The following is a 12,366-nucleotide window of genomic DNA, read 5'->3' as shown; positions in this document are numbered from 1 at the left end:
CATTAAAATAGTTCCAGTGTGACTGGCAGATGATATAAATTGTACTTATTTTAACCAATAGTTGAGTTTTTCTCGCTTGTTTTTTTTTTTGGTCCCTCCACGGCAGTTCTGCGTTCTCCTTTAGCAGCTGGTATGATAAAAATGCTGCTTTCATTCCGTTCCATTCCGCATCATGAAAGCTTCAGTGATACGTAGTAACAGAGGAGGGAGAGGGAGTATGGGGTATGATACCTTTTCTTGGTCCAACAAGCAGTTGATATGTTACAAGAGAGGTTGGAAAGATTGTAACACACCAACAATTTGTTGGACCGAGAAAAGGTATCATACCCCATACTCCCTCTCCATCCTCTGTTACTACAAGGAAGAAAGGACCAGCACGGCCCCCCCCCCACCCTTCTTTGCTCTGTGATATGTATAATTTAAAATATGTACAAAACCCATATAGCTTTAGAGAAATTAAAAGGCAACTGCTTCTTTAACCCCCTCCGTGCTGGAGGGGGTTCCGATTCTCCGAGTATCACATGACCGTTGCCAAAGAAGCGCATCCCCCTTTGCCTTCCAGAAAAGGCGTAAGTGGTGTAATTCTCTCCTCACAAGAAAATTATTACGTGTGCAAAATGACGCCATAGTCGTCCCACTGCTGTCTCCTCGCTGACTGGCACCGGCGCGTGCGTTACTTGCAGGTAAACACCTCTGTCCTCTCGCTGCACGTGTTGCATTTCACGAAGCAGCACCAGTGGAACTTGCAGTTGCACTGCCACACTTTGGTGTACTGGTGGGTGTTGTAGCCTCGCCCGCAACACATAAGATCACAACCATCTGTGTACGGGGAGGTGCGGTTGCAGAGCCGTCCCTGTGTGCCCACGCTCCCGGTGGCGCTGTCTTCCTCGCAGTAGTTGGGCGAGCGCTCTATAAAAACCAGATCCGTCTCCATGGGTTTCTGGTAGCTCTTGATTTTTTTGACCTTGAGGAAGGTGGGCTGCCGGAGACGGTTGGCTCGCACTACTTCCACGTGCACCGCGTCGTTATACTTCTCCTTTAAAATATATCCAATTTCCCGGAATTTAGGTAACGTGGTCCAGCAGGTCTTTGTAGTACAGGACCCCGAGACGCCGTGGCATTTACATTCCAGTTTCATTCGTTCTTCAAGTACCTGTTAAAAGAAAAAAAAAAAGCAGAATATAAACATGACCGTATATATTAAACCCCCGTACAAAACACAGCGTCATTTATTATTTAAAGGGGAAAAATGGTTAAAGGTGTATCTTGAATTTGATGCAGATCATTAGTACGAGGAGTTCATGTCAAGTAAAGTTGTTTCCGATACAATGAAAGCAGTTTAAAACCAATGGATGAGAATTTGATGCATCTTATTGGGTTGCAGGCCTGTCTGAGACGTGATTGTGCTCACGAGTGATATTTTTACATGCTCTACACCGTCACTTAATTAATGGATGGGTTGAAACCTATCCCAGCTTCACATTGCAAAGCCAGTATAACCATCCTCTCACTGAAGAGACCCAAAGGTTGAAAAGCTGTCTGTGAGAAGGTTTACTGGCTCTGCACTTCTTTAACCCAGGCTGTGCTGAAAAGCTGTGTAATGAGGCAGGCATAAGCTTATAGGGGATCCATGCTAAAAAGGGTAAGAAGCAAAAGGTGACACTGTGTGCTCATTTGCATGTCATTTCCCAGAATCCCTGGCTGCAGTGGAAGCGCTGTCTGCTAAGAGATAATGAGAAAAAGCAGGCCTGTCTGAGAGGTGCGAATGTGCTCACAAGGACTATTTTTATTGGCTATACATCCCATTATAATATGTGTGTTCAGCCACAGCTCACATGACCCATTACTCAGTGCTGCACTTAAGGCAACACAGGTGTAGAATAGCCTGATACACTGATGCTGCAAGCCGAGTGTTCTAAATGCCTTCTAAGGCTGAGTCCAGGGTGAGAGCGCGCGATCGAAACAATGAAACTCAATCGTAGCGCCCATATTGCGCGCGCACACGTGAGCACGGGGAGGCGCAATACGTGCAGAGACAACACTCTTTGTCTTTGTCGCTCTTGTCCTGGTCACGTGCGCGGTTCAGCCAATGAGGGCGAACTGCTCACGTGACGTCACGGGCACGCCCCTCCCCCCCCCCCCCACGCGCGCAACTAGCAGGCCAGTAATCGCCCGAGCAACATGAACGCCTGATGTCACGGTGCTCAAGCACCAGCACGCTCGCTTTCACCCTGGACGAGGCCTTACGTGTAAGGAGCTTATTCTCTATCCCCCGAAGCGGACAATTGAGCCGTTTTCTCTTGAAATTCCCCATTCACTTCAGTGGCGGATTCCAGGCAAAAAACGGGAAAGATCGGCAGGTTCGGCGGACATAGAATAAGACCCTAAATGTTACACATAAAAGGCTATTTGCATTTCTACTCGCCCACCACGAGTCTCAATCAAGAGTGTGATGGCCACATTTAAATGCCCCCATTACACTGTAGACTTCATTAGCACCGGAACCATCATTATTAAAAATCCCATAAAAAAAACATAGGATTTTTTTTCTTCGATTGACTTGGTGCTGTTTCTTTCTATCCGTATGACTCTTTTTGTGTCGATGAGAGACTATGATAAGTAATGTCATTGTTTGCAATGTAACCCACATACAAGGTCCATGTGTGACAGCACGAAGTCCCTGCCTGAGATTGTTGATGCACCTTTTTCTATGTGCAGAGCCACAGGGGCTGGTGTATTAAAATGTTGTGAAGCTGTACTCCGATGTTTGCACGGGTTTGGCAGGGTCTTCATTTGCATCCCTCACAAAGTGATGCTCTTTGAAGAATATCAATAACCAAGACTGGGATACTCTTTGCAGCTTACTAGGACCTTGTTTCTGCAACATTCCCACCTCTGGCCTTGATCCAAGGTATATATATTTAACCAACTTTACTAGCGGCTGCCAATGAGTGCCTGATTAAAGATTGAAAAATCATTAGCTTACGTGACCCTCTTTTTCTAAAGATCCATTAATCACGTGTCAAGCCCTCACATCTAGCCTTGAATAGTTCTGCATGTAGATCTGCTTCACAAGGCAAATTCCCATTCTCTCCTCACTGCCTTAGGCTACCACAGTGAACATTCTTTATGACCAAGTTTAACATTGTGCAGCCAAAGCCCCATTATGAAGGCAGGAGGATTTGCCTACAGTCTGCAACTGGGCTAGGGTTTAGTTATACAAAGTATAGATAACAACAGGGCCGCAGACAGATTTCATGGGGCCCAGGACTAGAGTTTAGTCCGGGCCCCCCATGTGTCGGCGGCCTTGTGAGCCCTCGCCCCCCCCCCCCGTTCACACCCTCGTGAGCCACCTCCTCTATTTCCCCCTCGCCACATGTATTTCTCTCACTCTCCCCCATCCCACCACCATCACCTTCTTCCACCCCCTCTCTCCACTATCACTTAATTACCCACCTTTCATTCAATCCCGCTCCCTCAATCTCCCCCACAATAATTACCCTCACTCCCACACACACAAAATGCAACACACACACATAAAATGCAACACACACACACAAAATGCAACACACACACATAAAATGCAACACACACATAAAATGCAACACACTCCCCGTTGTACCTGACATCACCTCCCCCCCCTTGTACCTCACAGCACCCCCCCTTGTACCACACATCACCTCCCCCCCACCTTGTAGCTCACACCCTCTTTGTACTTCACATCACCCCCCCGCCTTGTACCTCACATCACCCCTTGTACCTCACCCCCCACTTGTACCTCACATCACCTCCTGCGCTGCACATCACGTGCACACTTTCTGTAAAGTGCCTACAAGCCACCGTACTACGGGGAAAGGGGTGCCTGCACGGGAGGCTGCAACAACAGCGGAGAGAGGCGCCTGCTGCAGCGGGGGAGGAAATCTGGGGCCCGGTAACCGGACACGGAGCGGCGCCGGGATAGCTGGAGCCCGGCAAGAGGTCAGGTCCAACTGTCCGCGCCGGCCAGCCGGGTCCCCCCACAGCCTCCGGGCCCGGGACAACTGCCCGGGCTCTCCACCCCTGTCGGCGGCACTCGATATCCACCTAGCTCAGGAAAAATATTTAGGGTCACTTGAAGTGGGTGGGACACTCAGATTAATATGTGTTAGCGGCACATCCAATGATGTTGGCAATTTAATTGTCCATTAATTGGGGTGCGGGAATGATAGATTAATGGTTCCAGTATAAGAGAAAAGAGACAAGAGATGGGGTGCTGGAGTTGGAACTTGCTTTCGTCTACCGTAGGGTATGAGATTATTTACACGAGTGTAAGAAGGCCTCTTTAAAGGGGTAAGCCACCCTTTTTTCAGGTTTGTTTATTATCCTACCCAGAAAATGCCATATAAAGTACCAATTTATAGCCCTCAGAGTGGCCAACTCCAGTGCTCAAGGGCCATCAACGGACCAGGTTTTCAAGATATCCCTGCTTCAGCACGGGTGGCTCAATCTGTGGCTCAGTCAAAGACTGAGCCACTGATTGAGCCACTGGTGCTGAAGCAGGGATATCCTGAAAACCTGGCCTGTCCTTCTATCTTGTAAAATGGAGATCTATTAAAGATTATTGTATCCCTCCATAAATGATAACCTTTGACCCCACCGCAGGGTCTCTTATGACTAAGCACTTGTATGCATTCCTATGTAAATAAATACTTAGGGAAATATACTTTTTATTGTGGTTAAAGGGGGAAATGCACAAAATAGGAACTGCAGACTTGGCAAGGGTCTGTGTAAAGAGTATACTAGGTTATATTTTTTCTAATTGGGAAAGAGATTTAAGGACTTGGTAGTGCATAGAGGTTCTCATTAGTATTTAGAAAGGGGTGGGTGACAATGTTTCTACTGCAAGGTAAATTCTACTGCAAAAATAGGATTGACTGACAACCAGAGAACCAGCTCTGCATTAGTTTGTTTTAGGTTTTTTCCCTTCTGGAGCTTTTATTGGTTAAAATGTACATTTTTTTGTAGCAGATGTTGGTTGAAACAGACTCTACGTTGCCTTCTGGAACTGATTCATAGACATAAAAAGAATAGCCTTCTGTTAGTCTTCAATCAACATTATTATAAGCTCATCCAATAAAAAAAATGACATCTATGCATGGAATCCTATCCGGAGTTCATTCCAGTATACTCTACTTTATAATTATATCCCTCGGAAACACTCAAACACCTCTCGGATTGTCACGCAGACTGGTGGAAGAACCATTATTAAGACTAAGGCACTTATTCTATAATGGGTGATAGTACCAATCTAACACTATCGCATGGAAAGTCCTAATGAAGTCAAAGGGACTTTCCATGCAATAGCTATGCTATATGGCAGTGGTTTCCAAACTTTTTTGGTTAAGGAACCCTAAGTGAAATTCTGAGGAACCTCCAACCCTCTCTAATAGCGCGCCTGAGATCTGATGCATTGTAAGGAACCCCAACCCTCTCTAATAGCGTGTCTGAGATCTGATGCATTGTAAGGAACCCCAACCCTCTCTAATAGCACGCCTGAGATCTGATGCATTGTAAGGAACCCCAACCCTCTCTAATCGTCTGTCAAGAACATGGTCTAGTATCAGTGCATCAAAAAAATATATATATCAATGTGGGTTAACAAAAATAATGATGAGTCTTCTAACCCAAGCAATTGTTTGCTACTATATATTGAAATGAATTGTCAGTTTAGAATCAGGGGTGGGTGGTGTGATCATATGTAGAGGATTTTTATTTTTAAATCATTTATGGAATGATCTCGTACATCATTTCTCACTACCAGATAATTCCATAAATTATTTAAAAATAAAAATCCTCAATGGGATGTTTAAACGCACCTAAGAACGGAAAACATTTGAATGATAAGACTCTTTGACACCAAAACAAGAGGACTTAATGTGGGTATGGGGTTTCTCACACACTATCACAATTGTTTGTAATTATCCTGCCTGCCCCTCTGCCAATGTTCTTATCCACACCTTCCCCCCCACGGCATCCCCTTCCCCCTCCATGCTGTTCCTTGTCACTGTTTTATTACCCTTCCATGTCTTCAAAGACCACTTTCTCACCCTACCTTATCTACAGTACATCTGTTTTTTTTCCCCTGCTCTCCTAACCCTGTTTTAGCGATAGATTCCTTTGTTAATCAGTATTGCCGACTGAGGAAGAGAGGAGGACTCTCTCACGCTTAATCCTAGAGCCACCAAACTTGGGATACTACCTAATAGGATCAAAAGGAAGAGCACAGGTGGGGTTTTGGTATGTTTGGCCCATAGCTTCAGGTATCTCCCAAACCAATGTTCGTGATCTTATATATATTTCAGAATGTTTGTCTGTGTGTCTCATTATGCAGGCCCAAACTAGAAGACCTAGAACAACCAAACTGGGTAGGATTACTTTATGAATCAAAATAAGGCGAACTGTCGTGGTTTGGATTCTCTCGAACACTCCAACGAGGTGGTGCATTCTGTGAGTTATTGCAATGTCTCTAAGCAAGTCAGCCACTGGGGGTTGTACCTGGTAGACTATATATCTGGCATGTGACATCATACTGATGACATTATAATGAGTCTGATAGCTATAAAGTTTACACAGAAAGCAGACGAAGAAAGAAAGAGGACGTCAGTTGGCACGTGAGGAGAAAGTAAGAATGCTGGAGAAGGAGAGAGGCGGCAAAGAATTGGGAACATCATAAGGTGTTAAAGGAAAGTAATGGGAGGGAGAGAGATTAGGAGGGGAGAGAGAAGGGGGTATGGGGGTGAGAAGAAAAGGGGGGGGGTGAGAGCAATGAAACGCGTTGGGACATTTTCATTAGAGCAGAGCTATAGTGGTCATAGACCACGTCACTTGCTTCTAGTCGCGCTAACCAAGTATCATGAGTATTCCCCTGGAGCAGAGTTTCCTGTTTGCCGTGTTGGGAGACGCCAGCGTGTGCAGATAGCCGCGAGGAGGAAAAACTACAAACCAAGCAGCCATTTCGGTCACGGCGGACTTCATTGCTGGACTTGGTGTTACAGTTGGTGCCGCTTGATGCATGCCGTGGATTACCGTGGACCGTGCTGCTGGTTTCTCGTGGCGTGTTGCTGAGGACGCTTTGCCATCTATACCTGTGACCAGGTTTTTCACCAATGCGCAAATATAACTGTTTGTGAGTGTGATACAATTGGTTTTATATCTCTCCCCTTTTTATATTAAAACTGTACTGTACTGTAGAGCAGGCGCTTCTTTGCTTTGTTTTTTTATATATACAGTATGTGTGTGTGTGTGTATATATATATATATATAGCGCCAATAAAGAATATCACTTGTGAGCACATTCACATGTCTTAGACAGGTCTGCACCCGGCCTTTCAACCATTATCACCTCGCATACAGGTGACACATTGTGTGCTCATTTGCATGCCATTTCCCAGAATCCCTTGCTGCAGTGGGAGCACTGTATGCAAGGTGATAATGGTTGAAAGGCAGGATGGCAGATCTGTCTAAGACATGTGAATGTGCTCACAAGTGATATTCTTTATTGGCTATATGCTAACGGTGGAGGTTTTCTGTCGCCTTTTTCACCCATCATAACTTAAAATGTATATGGTATATATATAGCAACTATGGTCTTTGTATATTGCGCATGTATGGTATATGTGTGTATGGTGTGTATTTGTTGCGTGTGTGCAACGGAGTATATATCTAATGTGCATGCATGGGGTGTGTATCTATATTTGTGTGTGGGCCGCCTGATTCCTGGCACAATCGGTTGGGCTTTCCACCCCGGCCCTTAATTTGCCAGCCAGCTCCTGCTAAATGTAGGTATAACTTAATGTAACGTTCAAAGTAACCTTAATGCTCTTCAGTGTATATGTCATTTGCATCACACTATCACTAACATTCATTATATCTAATGCTGTGCTCTTTAGGGAAGAACACATGGCTTAATGTTATGTTATTGTCCTTTGAAGTGACGGTAGGTTAGGAGCTTTGTGGATCTGAACCCTAATGACATAATGACCTCTTGGACATAAAGGGCAAACATTGGGTTTAAAGCTGCAACATTAAGAGTTGCCTGCACAGTAACTATCCGGCTGTGAATGGTCTGAACTCAGTGTAAGAACAAGATCCGGCTCAGATAACCTAGGCCAGGCAATCCCATAAAGACCCAACTAAATGTATGGGTGTAATATGTTTAGTGGGTTCAAAGTAGATTTTTTTTTATATGTTGATTATTTTAAGTATAAGTAGGCTTATTTAGATAATACTTAAAAGCTTTCCTGGCAATGTGTTGAAATCTGAAAATTAGTGCTTACTATTGTCTTATCTCTCCCTATCCTGGACCCAGTCTTTGTAGTCAGACTTGAACATGCCCAAAATGTACATCAATCTAGTTATCTTGTTCACTAAATTAGAAGAAACAAGTCAGACCATCGTCCTCCTTCTCCTATTCCTGGTGTGGACAACTCCAGTCTTTGACTGAGCCATTGATTGAGCCACCTGTGCGGAGCAGGGATATCTGAGAACATGACTTGTTGGTGGCCCTTGAGGACTAGAGTTGGTCAAATCCTGTCCTATTCAGTGAAAACAATGGAAGAATTCCACACTTTCAAAACTCATGAAGAAAATGGTCTTATTTTGAAACCATCGTTAATACTAGTGTATTAAACATAACACTAGCGTTTGTTCAATATGGTTCAACTTGGGCCTTCACCTATGACTCGGGTTCCACAAAATCGAATTCTAAGCCAGTTTGGAGCAGTGACACATGGACCTCCTAATAAATCTGCGGGGAAGCTATGTTCTCCGTGCTAGGGCAGATGGAAGTAACATTCCAGTGCATGGGGTCACTGCGCTGACATTGTTCTAACCTTACAATGTCCTACTCGGTCCAGGTCTCTGTGCTGCACTTTGTAAAATGTACTTGTGTTTTGAAGACAGGTTTATACCGTCACAACAATACTTGTATGTTTGTTATCAGTAGAGAGGATGAGCGTGGTTGCTCCGGGCAAATAATTGACATTCCACCATGTATATTGATGACTTTCTTCTTAACCTGTCACAGGCCCCGAGGGCCCCGTGGTGCATTTCTAAGGCGGAGCACCTTTGTTGCTAACCTCTTTGCTGCTAGGAATCTGTACCAAGCTCTTGTTGTGGAAAGGACAGTAAAGGAGCAATTCATGCACTTTGTAAAAAAATATTATTTAAACATAGGATTGAAGCAGGGGGTCTCGGTAGCTGAACTCCATTAATTTGAGTTCCGGGGACCCCCAGCCCCCATACTTCCCGAGATATAGAGCTTCAAAGGGGGTGCCGGTATCTTGGCAAAGTTCAAAGTTCCCGCGTCACCCGGGCCAATAGGAAGCCAACCTGATTACGTCCCAGCTTCCTATTGGCCCGCGGGGTACGGGAGCTGTGAAACTCCGCCGTTACGTCAACCTTGCTAGCCGAGCGGAGCGTCTACCGGCGCCCCCTATGAAGGTAAGTATCTCGGGAAGCAGAGGGACCCCGGAACTGAAATGAATGGGATTCAGCTCCGGGGACCCCCTGCTTCAAACCTATGTTTAAAAAAAAAAAAACCAAGAAAGAAAAAACGGTATGGATTGTCGTTTTAAAGGTCCGCCTGGTAGTTATCCGGAGCCCGTGCTGGCCTGTGAAAATCCTTCAATAGTGTTCTGTACTGAAGAAATATTCTTGGACACATATCTTATCTGATCACCTTCCAGAGTTATTGCAGATTGGAAACTGTTCGTGGAAACCATTCTTTGTGTTTTTATTGCTCCACCAAACAAACTGGCTGCATTATATACTCTGCAGAGGAACGGTTTCATGCAGCAGTGAAGGGAATAAATCTCATAAGCCACGGCAAAGCCAAGCGGAGTCAGCGAAATCTAGCGTTCAGCGTACCGCGGTTTATGGCCACACAAACTGCCAAAGACGATCATGTTTTACTGTCACTAATGATGGAAATATTAGGCAGAAAACAAACTGTGCAAATCTTATATACCAATTCTGAAAGCCATGCACTGCGGGCAATTTATGCAGACACGCTGCAGGGAGAATTCCCTCCCACAAGCTGGAGGTGTTAGGATTGCAACAACAAGTGGAGATCAGTGGGTGGTTCTAGGATTGATATACAGTATCGGTGTATTTCTCTCTTTCTCGCTGGTCCTGCTTTCAGTGTGCTGTGAAGTCGCTTCCCTGTGCTGGAGAAGATTTGATTTGAGTGGAGCTGATCTCTTCTCTAGGTCTGGGAAGCTGCTTAAAAAGCATGATAATGAATAGGGGCACCATTTCTCTGGACCCCATTCTACATGCTGTGAAGCGTTCATCCCCATTCAAATCAATGGGGCTAAAATCTTTGCCAGAACAAGGAATCTGCTTCACAGCATATTAAATAGGTACCTATATAAAGTGGTGTTTTTGTAGGAAAAATGCTCAGTGGTGGAAAAAGCATTTCTCAACGCCCAGTATTCCATCCCCAATCCTAATACTGTCATAATCACCATAGAGATCGATTTGTTTGTTGATCCCTAAAAAAAAGACCGTGATCCCCTAAGTAACCCTGAAACTTTTCCAGATTCAACGAATAGATTCTCGAGAAAAGACAACGTAGCTCCTACTACATGTAAAGCTGCGGCCCCAGTGCCTGCGCTGCACACGCGCCTGCGAGGCTGGCGGCGTGTGCAGCCGAGTCCCCCGGTCTGCAGAGAGCTGCAGGGTGAAAGACAGGGGGCGTGACGGGGGCGCGGCCGTGACGTCACCCGGCAGGTTCGCCCTCATTGGCTGAACCGCCGGGGGGCGTGGCCTAGCGCTCCGTCGCGAGTCCTGATCTCAATTCTCTTGAGAGCAGGAGTTTCTGTAGGCGCAGCGCGGCGGCCCCCCCTCGCAGCGGGCCCGGCCCCATTGAGGGGCGGCTCTTGTCCAGCGGGGACATGGCCTAATGACTTTGTATTCACTTCACTGTTTGTAAATCAGATGCTTAGCTCAATCGGTTGTTGCGTTCAGCAATGTGACATGGCCGTACACACCACTGTCATTTAAAGAGGCCGTCCGGGGCCACTTTAAAAAAAAATCATTTTTTGTTGCTTTAATATATGCAGCCTATGATTACCTTTATTGAAAACTAATTACCTACGCTGCCAATCGATTAATTCTCCCGTGATCGATCAGCAAAAATCCTGCTTCCCAGGGTTCACTAAATGGCTGCCTTTCAGTTTCAATCAATCCTTCAGTCAGTGTAACTCAGCAGCTACAATGTATTCTCATATTACTAAGGTAACAATGTCTATTGTTACAGATTGCTGCTGGAAACATTTGCAACAAGTTATCACAAACAGGAAAGTGTTACAAAGATCTTGCACTGCTGGGGAAGTGGTCTAAAGCCTGATATAGAAATCAAAGGATGCTCAGTATACTAAAACTAATTAAAAATGGCATTAAGAGTTGCATTTAAAAAAGTATGATCTAATACTACAGAACTGATTTATTTATTAAAAAAAATACATGTTGGATATTGCATGGATTGTTCCTTTAAACGATACATGCAATAGCTTATTTAAACTTAATGAAATAAACACACACAAACACAAAGTAAGAAATGAATGCTGAACACGGACAGTGTGATGTTTATCTTTTCCGTCATGCTCCGTCTGCTCAAAATCGCTACAGGCGCATCTATACAAATTCTGCATGGAAAATCCCGGATTTGATATTTTAGTTCTCCCCCCCCCCCCCTTGTACTAGGCCCCCAAAGTGTGGTATCCCCTGTATACTAGTGTGAAGAGGTTCATTTTTTCGTGTCTCTTTTTCAAAGCTGGGAAAATATCAGCGCAAAATAATGACACCAGATTTATCATGTCCCAACTCACGCGGAGATATTCCTGCGCAGGGCAGCGTCTATGTATTAATCTAAGTTACGCCATTTTCTGGTGTTTGCGTCTGCCTGCAACGAAACGAGGGATTTATGGAGCGAGTGGGAGGAGTTAGGGCGGAGTACATTTGCATACCGGCGCAGGTCTGTGTATTTAGACCTGTGCGGCCCGCGTTACTTTTTTTTGACAGCTTTCTGCGTTGTTTTCTCCAGTTTTATGTCAGCGCAGAATACGATCTCGGCATGCGCCAAATTCTATAACAGTACAAAAACACGTCATCAAAATGTTGCGTTTCAGAAGGAAAAAAATCCAATTATTGTGTCAGCGCACACCCCTTTCTGGTACCTACAGCCCAATGTATCAAGGCAAATGTGGTGCAATTCTGGAGCAAACAATTTGCACCACCTGTAGCAAAGAAAAAAAATCATATAGATTTCAGTGGGACTTTTTTCATTGATACATACTGTATGGTGCAGTTATTTTGCCCCAGCAT

At 45.0% G+C, this 12,366-nt stretch overlaps 1 protein-coding gene across 2 annotated transcripts in view; it reads right to left on the bottom strand.

Annotated features, from left to right (window-relative positions):
* Positions 1-321: 321 nt before the first annotated feature.
* WNT7B (Wnt family member 7B) overlaps positions 322-12,366 on the bottom strand; it is a 111,691-nt gene continuing 99,646 nt past the window's right edge. Inside the window, exon 4 of one of the 2 annotated variants that reach the window (XM_075602739.1) lies at positions 322-1,153. In XM_075602739.1, the coding sequence (XP_075458854.1) occupies positions 674-1,153 (480 nt within the window). In that variant the 3' untranslated portion in view covers positions 322-673. The remainder of the gene's footprint in view (positions 1,154-12,366) is intronic. The other variant, XM_075602740.1, reaches the window with a different exon arrangement.

The sequence above is a fragment of the Ascaphus truei genome, chromosome 5 (assembly GCF_040206685.1).
Source record: "Ascaphus truei isolate aAscTru1 chromosome 5, aAscTru1.hap1, whole genome shotgun sequence".
NCBI lineage: Eukaryota > Metazoa > Chordata > Amphibia > Anura > Ascaphidae > Ascaphus > Ascaphus truei.
This window is presented reverse-complemented; position numbering and strand designations above follow the sequence as displayed.